The sequence below is a fragment of the Notolepis coatsorum genome, assembly GCF_963971535.1.
Source record: "Notolepis coatsorum genome assembly, chromosome: 2".
NCBI lineage: Eukaryota > Metazoa > Chordata > Actinopteri > Aulopiformes > Paralepididae > Notolepis > Notolepis coatsorum.
Window position 1 is genome coordinate 49,065,618 of NC_140166.1, and position 21,819 is coordinate 49,087,436.

Genomic DNA, 21,819 nt, shown 5'->3' on the forward strand with positions numbered 1-21,819 from the left:
CATCGCCCATTTCCGAAAGAATCCAGTCTTTTTCCATATATCGCGAGATAGGACGCTTTATGTGCAATAAGCCCGAATCATTCTGGTTGATTCCCTGAACCCCCAAATACTCCCAATTCAAAGGTATATAACATGTACATTTGTATCTTCACATAATCATCAAAGTAGTAAGTAGCCTTACCCCGAAAATCCCATTGTTAGAAAAAGCCTTGTTTATGACCGGTACAGCAAGCCACTGCGATCGTTGCATAAACATGTTCCACGTTTGGTAAAATAGACATAGGGGGTTCTTACCTTAGCCAGAAGGTAATCCAAAAAGAATAATTCCAATGATTCCATCGGCGATCGCGATTACAATTTCTTTATCAACTTTTTTTCCCATTTTTCTATATTTTCTCCCATCCCAATTTCGTATCATCCAATTCAACCCTCCCCTGTCACGAACGCTGTTTCTTGCCTCCCACAAGCCGGCTGCAATGTGGACTAAGTCATACATAGCACAAGTCCCCTCCGGTACTTGAGGTAACAGCAGTCGCATCTTTTCACCTGCACAGCTCGATCTCTCAGTGGCGAGGAGTAACGTGTGGGAGGATCACGCTGCCCCCGACACTTCCTGATTCTACTGTGCAGGCGCACCAACCGACCTGTAGGAGTCGCTGTCCACAACGCCCGATCCCCACCCATCAGTTTCCCACCCCCTAATACGGCCAATGTGTATTAGTACGGACGACCAGCTAAACTGAAAGCAAATGTGGAGCGCTGGGCTCGAACAGGCAAGCCCAGCGTCTCCAGATTTCGTGGCGAGCGCCTTGCCCACTACGCCACGTAGCCGCCCACGCGATTACAAGTTTATATGTAACTAATTACACGTTGTTTACTGGACACTAGGTTTTGAGGCAGCGGATCTGCTTGCGATTGCTTTGGGAGAGCTCCCCCACAGCGCGAGTCAGGACAGAAAGGGATCATTGACAGACACTGTCTGATCTACACTATCCGAGTTCAAATGGTAGACGATACTGCCATCTGGTGATAACCGATCGGCATTGCAATTCAAGCGTATGTGGCTGTGCCAAAATGATTCAGATCGCTCCGGGCAAGTCTGTAGCGCTGGGATCAAAGGAAAAATATCAAATGATCTAATAACGTGTATATATACGTGATTGGCGTTCACCGCGTTGCGAGCAAGCGTGTGTGTATATATACGTGGACGGCGCAGATTGAGTTAAGGACATGTGAGGGGGGCACCCCCTGTCTCATACCTTGTTGATTTATCAAAGAGATCGCAGGAGAGATTATTTTCCCTGGTGTAGTGCCAGAATGGGGAGTCTTTATCCAGGAAATAAAATAACCTTCCCTACCAAACGATCCATAAAACAAAAAAAAACAACGGATTCATTAACCCTTTCACTACCACACCGCAGAAGGTTAACCCTTTCACTACCACACTACAGAAGGGTTGACCTTCTGTAGTGTGGTTGTGAACGGGTTAACCCTTTGTTGTGTGTGGCAGTGAAAGGGTTAACCCTCTGTGTTGTCGCCGTGAAAGGGTTAACCCTTTGGGTCGTGTGGCAGTGAAAGGGTTAAATGGATTGGATCTTCTACCGCCCCCCTGACCACTCCCCCCTTCTTCTCCCCCCCCCACCGGCCGCGTGTCTCCAGCTGCTGGGCATCGTGCTGAGCTGCGTCTTCTGGAACCTCCTGGTGGACATGAGCGACTCCCCCGACATGGTGGACTTCAAGGTGCTGAAGAGGGCCGGCTTCGAGTACAACGAGCTGGACCTGGGCGGCGCCGGCTGGTGCATGTGTCTCCCCAGGGACGGAGGCTACCTGCCCGTCCCGGAGGCCGAGCCAGAACTAGACCCCATCGACGCACACCTGCAGAAGCTGAAGAAGCAGGCGCCGCGCTCACACTCCCAGCTCCGAGAGCTGCAGGAGTCCCGCTCAGCCACCGGACTGGACGAGATAGACATTGGTCGGAAGCTGAAAAGAGAACATTGAATGTTCTTTTTTTTTTGAATTTTTTTTTTGTCGTCGTCGTTGTGGTTGTTGTTGTAATAGTTGGCATTTGTTGAAGGAGTCGTGTTGCACTACTTAATGGCTGAACCAGTCGATCGTTGGATGAAGATAATTCACGTAACCCTCGGTTGCAAAATTACAACATCACTTTTAGCTTTTAGCTATTTAAAAAAAAGTCTTTAAATGTTTATTTAATAATTTTTTTTAGCACATTTACATAGTCAATGGGTCCTGTTGTTCAGCCTCACAATGCTATTGGATGGTAAATGTGTTTTATAGGTCCCAGATTCTGGCCTCTGAAGTTGATGATGTCAATTTAATTTGAGCCTTACATTATCTGAAGGGATCATAATATCAAATCATAATTTGGCACTTTGTGAGGCAATTAAGGGGCAATCATTTCCCTGTTTTACAAAACTGTTTTGAAGAACAAGATGCAACAGTGGCTTTTTTTAAATGTTGTTTCTTTTGGTCTCCTGTTTTGTGACAATTGAAATTGAAGGGTTTTGGCATTATGATATTTAATATCTGTTGTTCTAGATATTATTTTGCCTTTGAATTGGAGCTATGTCTCATGTGCTAAAGCTTACCTCAGGCTGTTGTGAAAACGGCCCAGAAGGCAGAGGATGGTATAGTTGGTGTACAAACTTTATTGTAGCTTGAAAAGAGGTTTTCTTGTCAGAGAAATAGGAATAGCCAAATATGTCTTGCGTGCAACGTCTGTGACGGATGTGTATGTATAATGGTTTATTTTAGTATGATCTATGATTTTTGATTTGGTGCAATTGGTGTACATTGTAAGACAGACTGTTCAGGAATACCATGGGATGCATGTTTTGTACTATATATGAATTACGTAAAAACTAAATAATCAGTTTACAGGTGTTTGGCTCATCAGGGGATTTCATTCTATTCCATTTTTACTCTTTTAAATTGGTTATTGTTTCCAGCATTTAAGTTAAAAGCTAAATGGATAATCGAACAATTTCAACCCAGTTAAAAGCTATTATGGCAGTTTTTCCCATATCTGAGTTATGCACTGGTTTGAGCTTTCCCCTCTAGCTCCTGCCTTGTATAAACACTACTGTTATTGTCAATAAAGTTGAATTTGTCTACTGATTTATGTGCTGACATCTTTGTGTGTGTGCGGGATATCATATAATCATTTTGGTTAATTCCCTGTATTTGCAGGGAATTTGCATTTGACTCTGTTGCCTTACAAGGCACAATGCAGCAGATGGTTGAGGCAGAGAGTGCTGCTGCAGTGCCCAGCTCTGGTCTTGAATTTGAATGTGTTCACACACACACACACACACACACGATACAATACAATAAATATCATCAACATGGTATCATCAGAATTGTGTAGTGTGCCAGGTCTCCCAAGAAGCTATTTAAAGCTTTTGGAGGGAGCCTGATCACAAACGGAGGCAAACAAAACATATAACATGGATAGGCTACTATTTACATATATACAACATAGATACATAAATACAGAGAAATAATATTCCCAAGTATGGTTACAATTTATAGATATGATTTGAGCAAATCCTCTTTCTGTGTTTTTTTTAAGGTTGAGATGGATTTTGACAGTTTCAGACTCTCGTCGAGCTCGTTCCAGATCTGCGGGCCCCTGCACGCTATACTTAGGCCGGCACCTCTTGCCAAAGATAAGATGCCTATTCCTAGTATTATGAATGTGCAGTGGACGGCAGACCGGGACAAGCTCTGTGATTCATGTTATACACAACTTGATACATCATTGTAGCGTTTTGGTGGACATTAAAATCAGCAAGCCTCAGGAGACCAACGCTCTTAACAGCTCCAATAAGACTGCTCCTTCACCTCATATCTCACTGTGCAGGTAGCCAGACCTCTCCCCACTACGTTAGTGCCAGTGTTGGAGCGAGGTCTGGCTGAATGAACCTATTATCAGTCCAGTATATGGGGGGGAAAAACGCTCTGGCTAAGCCCAGGATGCAGTGACTGTGCCCTTGAAAAATAGTGTCACAGATGGCGTAAGGGGAGGAGAATTCCGATCAATGCCGTCGGTCAATGGCATGCTTATAGGGAGGTGTAGCGGTTACGTCCTTGTTGTTTCCGGCCGGTCCACCTCGCTTGAAATTGCAATGTATTTCCAATGGACACATTTCTAAATCGTCTCGTTTAAAACAAATAAAGCATGAACATTGGCATGGTGTACATTTCTGTGTGTATTCGTCCACAATCTATAGCTCAACATGAAACAATTCGCAATTAATCGTAAAATAATTACGTATAATTGTATTTCAACCAAAAATGCTTAAACAATAATGTTAGTGATAGAAGGGAACTCATTTTGTGCAAAAATGGAAAGCTTGCCAATGTTCATGAGGCAGAATTATTACAATAGCCGACAATACATTTTCCCAATGATAAATCCCTATACGGGTGGACCGCGCGGGAAACTAAAGTGACGTCAGACCACACCTCCATATATCCACAGTCTCAGTCCTGTGATCCACACTACAGATGCAGTAGAGAAATGGTCCACTGCCACTCATTCAGTCTAATTTATTAACCTTACTTGGCACTTTTGTCAAATATTCTTTGTTCGCCAAGTGCTTGTTATCCTCAAAATGAGCAAAAAGAGAGCAGCTTACCTGGGGGTAACGTCATCGGTCTTTTTAGTGCCTCCAATGTGTTGCATGTTTGGAGGGGAGAAAAGGTAAAGAAGGATGCCGATGCCATTTCAGCGTGTACTGTGTACACATTACAGTGGCCTTCCATCAGGGCAATTTAACCCACCACGAAGATGATTGCCTCATGGAACGACAACACAACGCAGAGACGACACAGAGAGGCGATTAAGGCTGATAACGACCGAAATCTTACAACACACCCACACACATCACTTTCCCAGACTCCCATCACTCTCTCATCCTCTTTCACACACAATTTCCCTCCTAGAAGCACTTTCCCTTGCATTCGTTGGTATCCACAAACACAACACGGATGCACCCCCCCCCCATATACGCACACACACACCTTCATCTCCTCGTGGCCCCATCTCACCTCTCCCTCCCCACATGGTGTGTATCGAGAGCCTGAGGGTGGAATAATTACAGGAAGAAAATGAACTGCGCCGTCAAAATAACACTCAGGGGACTGAGTGCAGGATGTGTAGCACATCCCAGTAACCATGATAATGGCAATAATGACATGAATGCTGCTGTTATGACGATGGGAGCAGATATAGGCTTGCTACTAAGTGACACCCTGCCTGCCCCCCTTCAAGCATTCCAGGCAGCCTCTCATCCGTCACTGAACAGGCTCTGGGATTTTGGACACCGACGATCAATAACCGCCACCATAGAGCATGTATTGAGCTTGGATGATGAAATGCATCACCTGTGCATTTCTGTCTAACATGCGTTGAACCCCTTCCACCGTTCACAAAGCACAAAGATGAGGTGCACATATTGTATGAGGTAGCCTATAATGTCGACTATACAGAGGTGGTTCTCCACTTGGGCTGAGGGGACTTCCTGGGTGCATGAGGGATTTCTACTTTCCAGTGAGTATCGATAAAAAGGAAAAGAAGACGTGCGCTCAAATAGGCCAAAGCACTCTTTATGTGTTAAAAATGCCTTTATTATCTTTATATTGTCCAACAAGGATAAACATGCTAAATGGAGGATACAACCCGTGCATATAGCGGCCTACCCGCAGGGCTGTAAAAAGTACCAAGAAATTATACTTAACCTGTTCCACCCGTGGAATATTTTCGCCTAAAATATATACCTAGGTAAATGGAATATTGCTCCACTTCTACAAGGTCCATTTGCATATTCTTGGTATCTAGGTACATCTATGGACCTCAGGGAATGTATTCACAGTGTCAGAAATATTGTGTCTATTACTAGGCTTGCTTAAATTGTGATGAAACAAAGGAGAATATGAATTATGATTTTTCTTTGAATCTTTGACAGTGAATAACACCATGATAATAATGACCAAACTTAAAAAAAAAAAACTGCCACTGATTTTGTATCAGTACCTTCTTGAGATCATGTGTACAAGAAATCTAAGGAAATTAATAAAGGGAAGATGATTAAACAGAAGGTTCTGTAGATACAGTACTGAATTCTCCCATCCGGACCAATGCAATTTTAAATGCTTAAATGCTTATAAATTACCTTATTATAGCCAATTCGCACATTTATATATATATTAGGGATGTCCGATATTATCGGCCTACCGATAATATCAATTTACATTTCTATTTTACATTTCAATTTACATTTCTATAGAAATTATGTCAGATATTATCGGCCTACCGATATTATTGGCCGATATCGGCATTAAAATGTGATATCGGTTGATATCGGTATCGGAAATTAAGAGTTGGACAATATCGGTATCGGTAAAAAAGCCAATATCGAGCATCCCTAATATATATACATATATTATCTTTCAAATGCCCGAGTTCAATTTGGATTTAGTATCACCAGGCGTGCATAAGAACAGATAATGATATCTACTGTAATTTACTGTACCTTTTATTTTCACCACAGTGCAACCATTTTGAAACTAATTTCAGATCTAATTGTTGCTACATGCTAACAATAGGGAGGAGAAACTAACTGCGTTTCAATATTTGTCAAAAACGTTACCTTTTGTGGCTTATTATCCCGAATAATAACAGTTATTGAAATAATTCATTCAGACACTGAACTTTGAACCCCCACAGTATCTGGCAGGAAGTGTAGTTCGGAATAATTCCAACGCTGATCCCCCCGACAAAATGACTGCAAAAAAACTACAATTCCCATGATTCAAATTTTTCAAAATGGTCACCGTCTTGTAATAGACTTCCTCAAATCGAGAAGTTAAAACTATCTAATGGCACTTTTAACCTATTGCTAAACTAACGTATTGATGATAATATACATTCTACATGCTTTTGTGACATGTTAGTGATGTTAATATTTGAAAAAAACGCAAAAAATATGCAACACTGAAAAATATTGATTTATGACCATATGCCATTTTTGGGTCGGTACCGACCCCGTCGGGTGGAACAGGCTAAGTGAAAGTATGGGTACCGTCTCAAAATCGTACTCAAGTAAAAGTCAGAGTATATGGCTAAAAACTAGAGGTGGGCATAGATTTTTTTTTTTAATCTAGATTAATCTATCTGCAATCCTGGATTTAATCTAGATTAATCTAGATTAAAATGGCTAAAAAAAAAAAAAAAAACTGCCGAAGGCATTCAAAATATGTGTGTTCTACCCAAATAATGACCAGAAGTAAGTCCTTACTTTTTCTTTCCTCCTTATGTTTCTCAGGCCAGGTGGCCCATTACACCATGAGCCCATCTCCCGTTTCCAAAATGCATTACAGACTGTTTGAAAAAGCTGTTTTGCTATGATAATTGGTAATGAAATATCAAAATAATGTTCAATAAGATGTACTTGTGTTTAAATTTTTTTTTTGATTAATGCGTTAATTATATTATCGCGCGATACTAGTATAGCGTTAACGCAGCACGTTAACGCCGTTAACGGCCCAGCTCTACTAAAAACACACTTGAGTATAAGTGTCACATAGCAATGTCACAAGACAATATAGAATAAGCTGGAACGGGCTGTATGTGAAAACCAGCCCGTCCAGTAGTGCTTTTAAAGCACCGGTCCCAGGCAGGTAAAGAAAATAACACAAGGCGTTGTTCCAAATAGTAAATGATATTTTATTATAGCGGGGATTTAAACCCACTGTTCCCAAAGAGTAAATTATATTTATTCTTGCAGGGTAGGACTTGAAACCTCCACTGATCTAACTGGGCAACAAAGGGAAAAAACAACCCACAAACATGTAAACAAATAGGGAAAAAGGTAATTGGAGAACAGACAAAGTGAGGTATAGGTAAATACTAAATATATATATATAATACCATATGATATAAGATATAGTATACTTCCGATAAATATATATATATAGATACTTACTTCCACGCAGGAAGGCAAATGGCTCTAAGGCCCACAACACAATACCTATATATTTGGCTACTGGTAAGTCCACACACAGTGGCCAACATAAGCACAAGGTAATCCACACACAGTGGTCAATCAATGGCCACCTCACGAAACTCTATCAGTGTCAACTGACAGAGTGAGGCGCGCCGATGTTGTGTCATCTCCACTCTATTAACCACCCATCTCCCCTGCCTGCTCCAAGGTGCACCAATCAGATGCAACCAATCCAATCAGGGGGAGATGAGTGGCATCTGTGAATAGAAACAGAAATTAGGAGATGACACAACACTACACATAACAGACAACACAAATTATATATTACCCTGATGTTACATGGTGTTAAAATATATGGCAATAATGATAATGAACAACCCACGTACGTGACACCTCCCCCCATAGAAGCGAACCCACCGGGTGAACAAAACATTATTACCTATACAACCAACATCAGAGCAGTACCCCAAAACCTACCCTCTGGATAAGGCATCGGCCACAACATTGTCCACCCCCTTTTTGTGACGGATGACAATGTTGTAGCCCTGCACCAACAGGGCCCAACGCATCAACCGCTGGTTATGGTTATACATGTGCGCCAAAAACACCAGGGGATTGTGGTCCGTGTGGACCAACACTGGGATAGCGCTGGAGCCCACGTACACCCCGAAGTGCTGGAGAGCGAGGAGCATCGCCAGCGTCTCCTTCTCGATGGTCGAGTAGTTCAACTGATGCAGCTTGAACTTCACCGAGAAGTAGCAAACCGGATGATGCACCTCGCCCTCCCCCGCCTGCAACAGCACAGCTCCAGCCCCAGCAGCACTTGCGTCGACCTCCAGCTGAAAGGGTAACGCAAAGTCAGGGGCTGCCAGAACAGGAGCACTGCAGAGGAGAGACTTAGCAGCCTCGAAGGCGCTCTGACACTCCCCGGACCACACATAAGGTACTATAGGACTACATAAAGAAGTGAGGGAAGCCACCACCACAGAAAAATTCTTACAAAAACACCGGTAATACCCTGCCATCACCAGAAAACGCCATAGCTCGCGTCTCGTGGAAGGAGCCGGATACGCCAGGATCGCTGTCACCTTAGCGTCCACCGGGCGAACCTGTCCGTGACCCACCTGCTTCCCCAAGTACGTCACCGTGGCTTTCCCAAACTCACACTTGGCGAGGTTCAGCGTTAACGAAGCCTCCGCCAAGCGTGCAAAAACCACCCGCAATTTGTCAATGTGCTCCCCCCATGTGTCCGAGTACACCACCACATCGTCCAAATAGACGTTACACTTAGACACACCCCCCAACACCATGTGCATCAACCGTTGGAACGTGGCCGGTGCGTTCCTCATTCCGAAGGCCATGACGGTGTACTGCAAAAAACAGTCTGGTGTAACGAACGCCGAGATATCAGATGCTCGCTCCGTCAGGGGAACCTGCCAGTATCCCTTCAAGAGATCGAGCTTCGTAATAAATACAGCGGGACCAATACTGTCAATGCAGTCATCCATTCTGGGCAACGGGAACGAGTCAGGCACAGTCACCGCGTTCACCTTCCTGTAATCAGTGCAAAACCGGGGAGACCCATCAGCCTTAGGAGCCAAAAGGCAAGGAGAGCTCCAGGGACTACGGCTATCCTTAGCCATCCCATGTTCCAACAGATACTCAGCCTCCTTCCTCATTACCTCCCTCTTCGCCACCGGACACCGATACGCGTGTTGTTTAATGGGGGTCGCACCACCCACATCAATATCGTGCTCCAGGACGGTCGTTCTGGAGGGCACATCAGACAACAACACAGGGTAGGATAACAACAGTTGACGTACATCATCACTCTGTGACACAGGCAGATACAACAGATGGGCAGTGACCTCGCTCATGAACTCTGAGTTAGTCAAACGCCCCGTCTGCTGACCCTCGGACAACGCCTTCAAATCGTCGTCCGGCAGGGGATTAACACACGTTAACAAAACAGCCGGCACAGCTCCTGGGCTGCCAGACTGCACCTCCTGCTCACTCTCACCAGCACGGGTGAGATATCTCTTCAACACGTTAATGTGACACAACCGTGTCTTCCTGCGCCTCTCGGGCGTACATATAACATAATTGGTGTCTGATACTTTCCTCTCCACCTTATAGGGCCCTGCAAACTGGGCAGAGAGAGCTGACCCAGGCATGGGCAGCAAAACCAGCACCTCATCGCCAGCCTTGAACTGCCGCCCCACCGCCTCCTTGTCAAACCTCACCTTCATCTCCCCCTGGGCAGAGGCGAGGGCCTCCCTAGCCAGCGAGGACGCACAGCGGAGGCGCTCCTTGACCCGGGAGACAAAATCAAACACAGTGGATTTAGGAGAAGACCCAGACAACATCTTCTCTTTGAGCAGTTTCAATGGACCACGCACACTGTGACCAAACACCAACTCTGCTGGGCTAAACCCAAGTGACTCCTGTTTAGCATCCCGAATAGCAAACAGTACAAACGGCACACCCTCGTCCCAACCACAACCCGTATCAACACAGTACTTCTTCAGCATCGCCTTCAGCGTCTGGTGCCAGCGCTCCAGCGCCCCCTGCGATTCAGGATGGTATGCGCTCGACACCGTGTGACTGATACCCAAAGCCTGTAATGATTGATTAAAGGTCTTAGACATGAAATTCGAGCCTTGACCACTTTGCACGGTTTTTGGTAGCCCGTAAGTAAAAAAAAACTGTTTAATGCCCTGGTAATGGCTGGGGCAGTAATCTTCCTCAGAGGTATCGCCTCTGGGAAACGGGTGGCAAGACACATGATAGTCAACATGTATTAGTGACCTGCCTTTGTCTTAGGCAGGGGGCCAACACAGTCAATGATCACATGTTCAAAAGGTTCCCCTATCGCCGGAATGGGGTGCAAGGGAGCTAAAGGAACCCCCTGATTTGGCTTACCCACAATTTGACATGTACTACAAGTACTACAAAATTTTACCACATCGGCCTTCAGACCGGGCCAAAAGAAATTTTGCAGTATTCTGTCATAAGTCTTTGAAATACCCAAATGACCAGACCAAATATGTTCATGAGCTAACATCAAAACGTGAAGTCTACACTCCACTGGTAATACAACCTGGTGCATTACATTCCATGCATCCCCACACTCTAAGCCTGTCACACCTGGCCTAGCTACCCAAGTTCGCATCAACACCCCTTCCTCCATTAAGAAGGTGTGTTTCCTACTATCAGTAGTGCTGGCTACTGCCGCAAAACAACTTGTTAGGGAGGAATAATTTTTCTGAGCGTCAATCAACGCATGACGCGTTAGAGGCAACAGCACGTCGGAAAACTTGGGATTTACCAGTTTCCCCTGAACGCTACTCACACCCCCTTTTATCTCGTCACTAGACGGCCACCTGTCCTCAGCGAGCGCCTCGCCACAGATGGAGTCACGCAGCGTCACCGCCTGCCCTCGTTTCGCCTGAGCCCTAGTCACAGCACAGACAGGAAAAACATTTGGGTGACTTTTGACCAACGCATCGCACAAAAACTCAGACACTGGGGTATCCACCATCTCCAGGGATGGAATCACCCTCCCTCCAGCTATATCATTCCCCATGATAAAATCAACTCCGGCCATCGGAAAAGAGGAACGAACCGCCACAGGAAAACAACCTGTGACCAGTTTTGATGTCACATGTATCATATGTAACGGAGCGGGTATGTAACCCATTTCTATCCCGCGCACAATAGCACTTGAGTTACAAGACGACTCCTCATTTAACGGCAATACATCCGCCAGCATAAAGGACTGTGAACCACCTGTATCACGAAGGATCCTCACCTCGCGCTGGTCACAGACTTTACCCGACAGTGACACAAAACCAGTAGACATAAAAGGATTAAAACAACTGTCCGGTTTCTCCCGCTCTGGGCGTGAGACAGTGCTAATCAACCCCACCCCCTTTGGTTTCTGAGCTGGCCTTTTATTATCTTGCCGATCGCGCACAAATGCATAACAGTCCGCCACCAAATGACCTGGCTTCTTACAATAATTACAATGTCTCTTTTCAGACGGAGGCGAGCGTGGCCGATACGCACGCTCGCCCAGTGGCGGCCGCTGCCGCTGGTGCCTTGTGGGTCGCAGTTCACGTTAATAGGTCGAGTTGAAAATGTAATGCTCTGAGATGCTCTGGAGCAATCTCTCTCTGTCTCTCGGATCAATCAAATCAAATAATTAACACATGTATGTTGTCATTTTAAACAACTCACCATTCATTCATTATGCATCAGCAGCAGCTAAATAAATGTTATAGTTCACAACACAGCAGCGCGTTTTGAATCGCCAGCCTATTATCGTCTCAGCAAGCACAGTCAATACTTTTTTCCGTAGCCGCATTTCGCGGAGACAGCTGTGTATAGCGAGAGAGAGAGAGAGAGCGAGAGAGAGAGAGTTACGTATCATGTATTAAACTAGAGTTAAGATCGCTAATCTACCTTGTTGTTGGCTTGTTGATAAAGTATATCCACTCTATGGCATTGTCCATCCAGCCTGTGTTGATGTCCATCCATTGTGCGCATCCATATAGCTTGTTGTTAGCCAACAAGCTGTGTGAGTGAAGAGCTGTGTCTTTGTCCATTTCCGCCTCGAACAGCCTGCAAACTACCTGGCGTTCTATCGCCATGCTCTAAGACAAACTCTAACCATAACCAACTTTGAAAGAGTGCCTAAGCTTAACAGTCTAAAGAACTTGCAGTCACGGTACGCTCGTCTAAGACAAACAGCTGCCTGCATCATTCTCACAACAACACTATCTCCACCGATCACCAACCTAGGAATAATAACCTAGAAATTGGATTCGGCCAATGATTTGTCCGTCTTTCAAACGGTGTTGATTTGATGGATTTAACAGAATTATCCAATTCCATGGTGGTAGCTTTAGCTAACTATAAATCGAAATGAAAATACTCAGTCCTTGAATAAACCTGGCGCATTCTCTCTCTAAGCAAGAACCCGAGAAATGCGGCTATGGAAAAAAACTGGCATCGCGTCGGCCAATCAGAGCGTCTCCACGAAAATGCGGCTATGGAAATTCTTCACGGAAGTTCACGCTGCTGGGCTAGACCGCTTCAAATTGCGCTCGGATTCCAACATAATAGTCATATTTCAACGCACAACGCCGTATGCACTGATTGGCTGTGACGGAGACAGCGATCAAACTGTGACGCGCACTCAGAGCGCGATCGCTTCTAGCCCTCGGGCGAGAAATACGAAAAAATAAAAAAAACGTCACTTCCTGCTCAAGAAAACAATGTTTTTTTTAATTTAGATAATAACGTTATATTGTGCATTGGAAATACAAACATACTTAAAATGAGTAAATAGTATTCATTTTAAACATGTTTATATTATTTATAGGGCTATAAAACACAAAAACGAAAAAGTTTTATTGTCTTCTTCTCTGATTTAACAGCAGCTGGCCAGCAGGTGGGTCGGCGCCCTTGCGCCCACTAGTGGCGAGCCGCCACTGCGCTCGCCACTTCCCCGAAATGGTAATTCCAGAGAGGGAAACGCACCGTTTTTAACACACACAGTATCGTTACGCACCGAAGCATGTTTGTGCGTCAACGCCAATTCATCCGCCAAAACAGCAGCGTCTTGGAGAGTAGACACTTTCTGTTCATTCAGATACAGTTCGGTTCGTTCGGGCATACAGAGTTTAAATTGTTCCATGAGTACTAACTCGCTCATGGCTGCAAGATCCTGCACCTTACTCGCCGCGCACCATCGTTCAAAAAGATTCCTCTGTTCACGGGAGAAATCAGTATTTGTTTGAGAAGGGGATTTTCTGAGCGAGCGAAAACGCTGTCTATATGCTTCGGGAACCAACTCATACACACGTAAAACAGCATTCTTCACCCGCTCATAATTTTGACTGTCAGCCATAGTTAACGACGCAACCGCCGCACTGGCTTTGCCAGTGAGCCTGGTCTGAAGTAAAATTACCCACATATCCTCCGGCCAATGCAGAGCCTGTGCAATACGCTCAAAAGCAGAAAAATAAGCCTTTACTTCTGATTCTCGGAACATGGGTACCAGATTAACGTGCTGGCCGATATTGAAGTGAGCCGGGGAAACCCCAGCAGGAGAGGAGGTAGCACCACCACTACCAGCTTCTAACCGCATTCTCTCTATTGTCAGTTGAAGGTCCCTGTCTTTCTCATCCTTTCTCTCCAACCTTTCTCTCTCCTCCCTTCTCTCTTCCTTTCTCTCCAGCCTATCTCGAACAGCGGCTCTGTCCTCCCTGTCTCTCTCCTCCTTGCGCAAAAGCGCTCTCTCCTCCATCTGGAGACGGGCAAAACGCAGACTAGAGCGCGTATGGCCAGAAGACGTGGATCCTTTATCTGAATCGCCCGCGCCCTCACTTTCAACTCTGGGCGTACTACCATTCTTCCTAATAGCACCACCCTCTGGGTCAAGATCACGCAAGGGAGATTTATCGCCAGTGATTTTAACCTCCTGGTCACTATGACTCACTACTCCCCGAGCCGCGCTGAACACCTGTTGCTCTTCTAACCCCGCTAGTACAGCCGCTTTCATATCAGCCTTAGACTGGGAACTTTGCACAGTAATATTATAATGCTTAGCAATAAGGCATAATTCCGCCTTAGTGCAACCTTCCACCTGATCCTCCGTTGGATCCGCCACGAAGACTTCAAAAACAAACGCAGACGCCGCCATAATATGTCGTTCCGCGTGACTATGATATGATATATATAACGTCCTCACTTGGTTAACCATGACCGTGCGCAATAATAATAGACACATTCTGCTTTTATACCTCTTAACCAAAACAATCCAACTGACCACATCTACCAAATGAAAACAATAACAAATGTTCCTAACCACTCAATTAGGAGTCACCTGTGTCACGCTAGCCTATCCCAGCTAAACTACTCCACTACCTGGATGAAAAGGCTACACATATCTTCAGTCGCTTACCGATTTCATTGCGCACTCCACCGGAATCACGACTCGTGCCCCCCACCCTCTAGCCAAGCAGGTGACCCCCCCAGTTACCTATGTGGTAGAAAAAAGAGATCTGGTTAAGAGCATACACGAATGGTTAATTATTATATAAAACACAGCATGGATACATAAATACCAATAAACAACAACGCCACTTTACCTGATACCATCAGCCCCTATGTCAAACGTACACAGCAGACCGGCATTGAGCCCCCCATGTCACAAGGACATGAAAGACCGGAAATGAGCCCCCATGTCACATAGCAATGTCACAAGACAATATAGAATAAGCTGGAACGGGCTGTATGTGAAAACCAGCCCGTCCAGTAGTGCTTTTAAAGCACCGGTCCCAGGCAGGTAAAGAAAAGGCGTTGTTCCAAATAGTAAATGATATTTTATTATAGCGGGGATTTAAACCCACTGTTCCCAAAGAGTAAATTATATTTATTCTTGCAGGGTAGGACTTGAAACCTCCACTGATCTAACTGGGCAACAAAGGGAAAAAACAACCCACAAACATGTAAACAAATAGGGAAAAAGGTAATTGGAGAACAGACAAAGTGAGGTATAGGTAAATACTAAATATATATATATAATACCATATGATATAAGATATAGTATACTTCCGATAAATATATATATATAGATACTTACTTCCACGCAGGAAGGCAAATGGCTCTAAGGCCCACAACACAATACCTATATATTTGGCTACTGGTAAGTCCACACACAGTGGCCAACATAAGCACAAGGTAATCCACACACAGTGGTCAATCAATGGCCACCTCACGAAACTCTATCAGTGTCAACTGACAGAGTGAGGCGCGCCGATGTTGTGTCATCTCCACTCTATTAACCACCCATCTCCCCTGCCTGCTCCAAGGTGCACCAATCAGATGCAACCAATCCAATCAGGGGGAGATGAGTGGCATCTGTGAATAGAAACAGAAATTAGGAGATGACACAACACTACACATAACAGACAACACAAATTATATATTACCCTGATGTTACATGGTGTTAAAATATATGGCAATAATGATAATGAACAACCCACGTACGTGACAATAAGTAAAAAAGTTTCTACTTTTAAATGTACTTTAAAAGTTAAACTAAACTAAAAAGTCAAAGTAAAAACTTTTTTTTATTTTGGGGAAATGAAATGTTCCGTTTCGTCCTCTTCATCACTCGTACTATCATTTGGGGCCATCTTCTGTAGCTTGTCACCCTGACTGTCTATTCTTCTGATAGCAGGTGTTTAATCAAATATCCCCGCTTTATAGTCTTGCACAAGGACCAATCAGCATGTGTATGGGCAGGTTCATTTTCCATTGATGGGGATTTGATTGGCTGTTTTTAAATAATGTGCTGCCGCTGGATTAATAACGTTAACGTTAGTTCGGCCAGAGAAACAAATATACTCATTAAAATGGTTGGACTCTGCGAGAATTGTACTTTGTACTTTGTAGGTCTGCATTTTAAATGTAGGAGTAAAAAGTATGTTTTTTTTTCTCTGAAATGTAATTGAGTAAAAGTACAAGTATACAAACCTAATAATACTTGAGTAAAGTACAAATCCCCAAAAACAGTACTTAAAGGGGAACTATTTTACTATTCCTAGCACTATTTGGGCAACTTTAAACAATTCCTGTCAGTCTATTGAAGACATCTGTACGTTTAAAAAAAAATGCATTGGTTTATATTTCTAATCAAGTACTCAAACCCATCATTTTTCAGCCACAAGAAATCAGGCTGTTATGGCCTGGCTCCGCCCATAAGCACTTTGAGTGACAGTCAGTCGAGAGAGAGAGAGAGAGAGAGAGAGAGAGAGAGAGAGAGAGAGAGAGAGCGAGAGAGAGAGAGAGAGAGAGAGAGAGAGAGAGAGAGAGAGAGAGAGAGCGAGCGAGCGAGAGAGAGAGAGAGAGAGAGAGAGAGAGAGAGAGAGAGAGAGAGAGAGAGAGAGAGAGAGAGAGAGAGAGAGAGAGAGAAAAAAAGTTTAAACACTCTGCGTGTCCTCCCGGGTGAGGGAGCCGGGAGGACACGCAGAGTGTTACAGTTCTCTCTCTCTCGGTTCGGGAGCATGGGCTGTAGCGCAGCACGGTGGTGGACTTCCTCGAGAGGGAGAGGGAGACACGCAGAGCGTTTACAGTTCTCTGCTTCTCTCGCTCTCGCTCGGCGGGCAGCTAGAGGGGGCGGGTGTTATTATGCAAATACGCTTACGCACCATATGACGTCCCATATAGGCAAATTTTCAGATGACTCACTTGAGGGAGGGACATTATTGTGAGGGGAGAATTGGAAGAATGCGCCAAATCGAGAATTAGAGACATAGATCCTATTACTATAAGTCCACATAGCTAGAAAATAACCCTAAACACTGGAAAAGGTCATTAATAAGATAGTTCCCCTTTAAGTATTGTAACAAAGTACTTTACACCCCTGGGCGCGTGAATACTTTACCCAAGGCAGTTGTCCTTCCGCGTTCGGTTTGCGCGCCCTGATTGGCCTCTCAGCGCCCAATCGCATTAGCCCTACTATCGCTTAACTACTCGCTCAATATACTACTATCACTCAACTCGCTACCGCCGTGCATCATATACTAAAACTAACTATCACTCAACTCACTATCACTCAACTCGCTACCGCCGTGCATCATATACTAAAACTAAAACTAACTATCGCCTAACTCGCTACCGCCGAAATGCTTTATGTCAATCTGTTCTGTTATTCCTTGATATAGACGTTATTCTGTCAACCTTGACAATGTGCTATTGATGTAGACTAATCAAAGTATTTTTAAATGCTTTATGGCTAATAAACTAGACTAAATATAACCTATAGAACAGATTTTTACAGCCTAACGTTAATATAGAGAGATGAAAACAATACGTTATTTATATTGATGTGATGCCGATTTATATGAATAGCGCGTTACGTTAATATAGAGAGATGAAAACAATACATTATTTATATTGATGTGATGTCGATTGATATGAATAGCGCGTTACGTTAATATAGAGAGATGAAACAATATGTTATTTATATTGATGTGAGAGATGAAAACAATACGTTATTTATATTGATGTGATGTCGATTGATATGAATAGCGCGTTACGTTAATATAGAGAGATGAAAACAATACGAGGAAATGGGCGAGGACTTGGGCTGTGGAACTGAAAGCTGATGCACGGCGGTAGCGAGTTGAGTGATAGTAGTATATTGAGCGAGTAGTTAGGCGATAGGTGATTGGGCGCTGAGAGGCCAATCAGGGCGCGCAAACCGAACGCGGAAGGACAACTGCCTTGGGTAAAGTATTCACGCCCCCTGTGCCTACCTAGCCTTCAATCATGGTGTGGCAAGTTGGTGTCGTATATTCCTAATGAATATCTACTGTTAATTACAGCACAATGAGGTTGCTAACTAGAGGGAGAGAAGGAGAGTGATAGTAACATGGTCCTCATCTGACTCCCAAAAATAGCCAGTAGAGAATAAACTTGTGCAGCCAGACAAAAAAGGAACTAATGGTCCAATACTTATTTAATTGCAGCGTGGCCAAGAGTTAATGCATTGGTTACATACAGGAAATGTATTTCAGCATAATACATGATTGTACAAAAGGATTGATGAGGTAAATCACAATAGCCCTTACACGTTGGCTCTCTACATCAATACAGTATTGCACATAAAGAGTATTCATGTTATGTTATGAAATAAGACCATAGTCATATGGTAAACCCGGTCTAAATAGACATCTTCCTATATAGTTATCACCAACAGTGATTATCATACAGTTTACTTACATAGCGGCAACGTAGAGACCATGGTCGGTGGAGAGGTGGAGACCAGAAAGACCCCCTGGGTTGGGTGTGGCGGGTCTGGCTGGCCTGCCCCTCCATCCTTACTGTTCCCATCCTTATAGGTTATCTGACTTGCCTATTTTTAACTAGTTCAACCAATCACAAGTTTCTAAACACAAGCGGTCTCCTTGGATGACCTTCTGGGGCTGAGGCTGGTCTGTCCCAACATGTCCTTGTGTGTTTTGCCTGCAGCAGCAGGGGGGCTGTGGCCCCCTCCTTTTTGGACAGAGGGGGGGTTTGACTGTGGCCCCCTTTGAATGAATCAATCATTTTAACATTCCTTCTATATGGTTCTTCTTTGTAAGTTACTTTCTAATAGGTTACTATAATCTTGTTTATTATTCCAATATTGTTTTCATTCTAAACTAATATAATGCAATTATATTTTCTGTGACCTTCAATCTTGGTTAGGCAGCTGTCCTTCTGCTATACTGAGTCACCGTTTTCTGTGGTGTGTGACTGAGTAAACAATGTTGTCATGAGAGAGGTGTTGCCTGGTGGTTCCTCCAGAATGTATTCTGAGAGTTTTATGGAATGCATACTACAGTTCACTGTTCAGCAGTTTTAGGGTTAATCTAACAGTCTATTCAAGTCAAATATACCATATTGGCAACCCTAACAACAAAGGGGATGTACACAATTTGAACAATAGGTGACAACAGTCAGGGGGTCATTCTCTCATCACCACTGGGTATAAGGTTTGCAGTGGGGCCCCAGAAACATGGGGAATAGTGTATGTCACTGTTTGGTTCACTAGAAGTTAGTGAAATAATCTGTAACAGACTATTCGGGTCATGGGATTCACTTTCTCCACTGTTACCTATAGACTGCTATGGGATTAAGGATTTAGCCTAATCGTAATTTTACAACAAAGATCTTCTCAGACGGGGGTCCCTGAGACAAAGATCTTCTCAGATTGGGGTCCCTGAGACATAATGTATCAAATGGGGATCTGTGGCCTAATATCTTTAGACTTTGGGGCTCCTAGACACGAAAAAAGGTTGAAAACGATAGGTTATGACTATAACCAAGTTCTGTTAATAGTGGTGACGCTCAGCGTCACTCATGCACTGTCCTCGCACACGTGCACGCGCACTGAATAAAGACCACAATGTACCTTTATATCCCAATATTTGTCTGACCACACCCCTATCAGCTTACCTACATAAGCAGGGGTGGGGCCACATACTCGCCTCCTTCCCAAGCTTTCACCACAAGGCGAGATCAAGGGCTGCAGCGGCGTCGGACACCGAGCGTCACCACTATTAACAGAACTTGGTTATAGTCATAACCTATCGTTCTGTATACATAGTGGCTCCGCTCGGCGTCACTCATGCACAAGGGAGGCCGAGCGGGAGCCACCGGCTGACAAATACACCCCGCTGAAGGCCCCCCACAACCATCAGAACAGGGAGGGCCGAGCCCCCCCGACCCCCCTAATGGAGGGCACCCCCCCTATTGGAGGTTTCCCGGGAGGGCGACGGACACGACCGTGCGAAGAGGCACTCAAGCAACTCAACGCACAGGGTGAGCAGACCGTGGCCTGACCCCACGACTACACACACGCACAACCCGCATGCCACCCGGGAACGAACGGAGGGAACAACCTCGTTACTGCCCCCAGAATCACGGGGTCAAGGGCAAACCCAACCCCGTGGCAAGGCCGTAGCAGCGGAGCGCGAAGGAAGGCCCAGACCCACCAAAGGGACTGGACCCCCTGGAACGGGGGCCCGGAGAAGTCCATGATGCCAGCATCAAGACCCCACCATTTGGGCACTTAGTGACCCCGCCCCCCACATCGCCAGCGTATTCGGACAAAGGCCCCTCAGCCGAGCGGGCCCTGTCCCCCCAATAGTACACCGCCTGGCACACTGACCCTGCAGAACAGGCAGTCAGCATGGCCGTAAGCACACAAAAAGGTTAACCAACGGAAGCAGGCAGCGCACCGGGGAAAACCAGGCAACAGGCTGTAACCTGAGCCTGGAGCACTGCGGACGAGACAGGCGCCAAAGGAGTCAGCTGAAACAGCCGCCCCGGCGGAAGGGGCGTATGCTGGCGTTGTTGCATGACCAAGCCTCCATTTAAAAAAAAAACACCCAGAGGGGTTGAGGCAGAGAAGGCTGACACGATTGGCAGACGTCATGAACGTGCAGAGGCACCCTCAACCGGGTAACCCGGGAGTTGACACTGCTCCAACACACCAGGGAATCAACCACCTTGGTGTTACCCAATGCGGTGGTTGTTCCTATAACCCCTCAAGAAAAAACTCCAAAACACACCTGCGGGTATACACCGGCTATACCGCAGTACAAGTGTTTCAGTTTTCAAAAAAGGGTTAACCCAGGCCAACGGGTCGACGAAACATTACTTCGGACCGGGCCCGGCGATACGGGAAGCACAGGGCCACCAGAGGAGGTCAAAGACCACCCCAACAGGCCCCTCTTCGCCATGCGTGAGAGAGGAGCGAAAATAATGGAGAACCAGCCCCACGCACACCGTACTTGGTATTCCCAGGCGGTCTCCCAACCAAGTACTAACCAGGACCAACCTGTGTAGCGGCCGAGATCTGACGAGATCGAGCGTGTACAGGTTGGCATGGCCGTAAGCCATTACGACAGTGCAGAGTACAAAATGTACCCAACCAGGGTCTCCATAGCGCTTAACCCTGTGACACCCGGACCGACCTGGCATTTTCCCCCTGAAAAAGCCCAAGTCCCTCAGGGTACCAGAACAGCAGATCTGCATCCCCGGCGGACAACGGGTTTAACTGATCCGCACCAGCGTGACCAGAACCAGTCCCGTGCCCTAACCACGCCGACATGCCTACTCCAGGAGAAGGGGCAGATATGCGTGTTGATCTTAAACATGAAAAGAAGGCGCCACCCAGACGTTCGGTGCGAACCGCGCCCGGTGGCCCACCCCCAGGGCGTGAGACCCC

At 45.3% G+C, this 21,819-nt stretch overlaps 1 protein-coding gene across 1 annotated transcript in view; it reads left to right on the top strand.

The window, feature by feature from the left end:
* The window catches only part of LOC311223110 (tetraspanin-15), a 59,008-nt gene extending 55,885 nt beyond the window's left edge, over positions 1 to 3,123 (top strand). The window contains exon 8 of the mRNA XM_084307857.1: positions 1,660 to 3,123. Within this exon, the coding sequence (XP_084163983.1) occupies positions 1,660 to 1,998 (339 nt within the window). The 3' untranslated portion in view covers positions 1,999 to 3,123. The remainder of the gene's footprint in view (positions 1 to 1,659) is intronic.
* Positions 3,124 to 21,819: the final 18,696 nt, after the last annotated feature.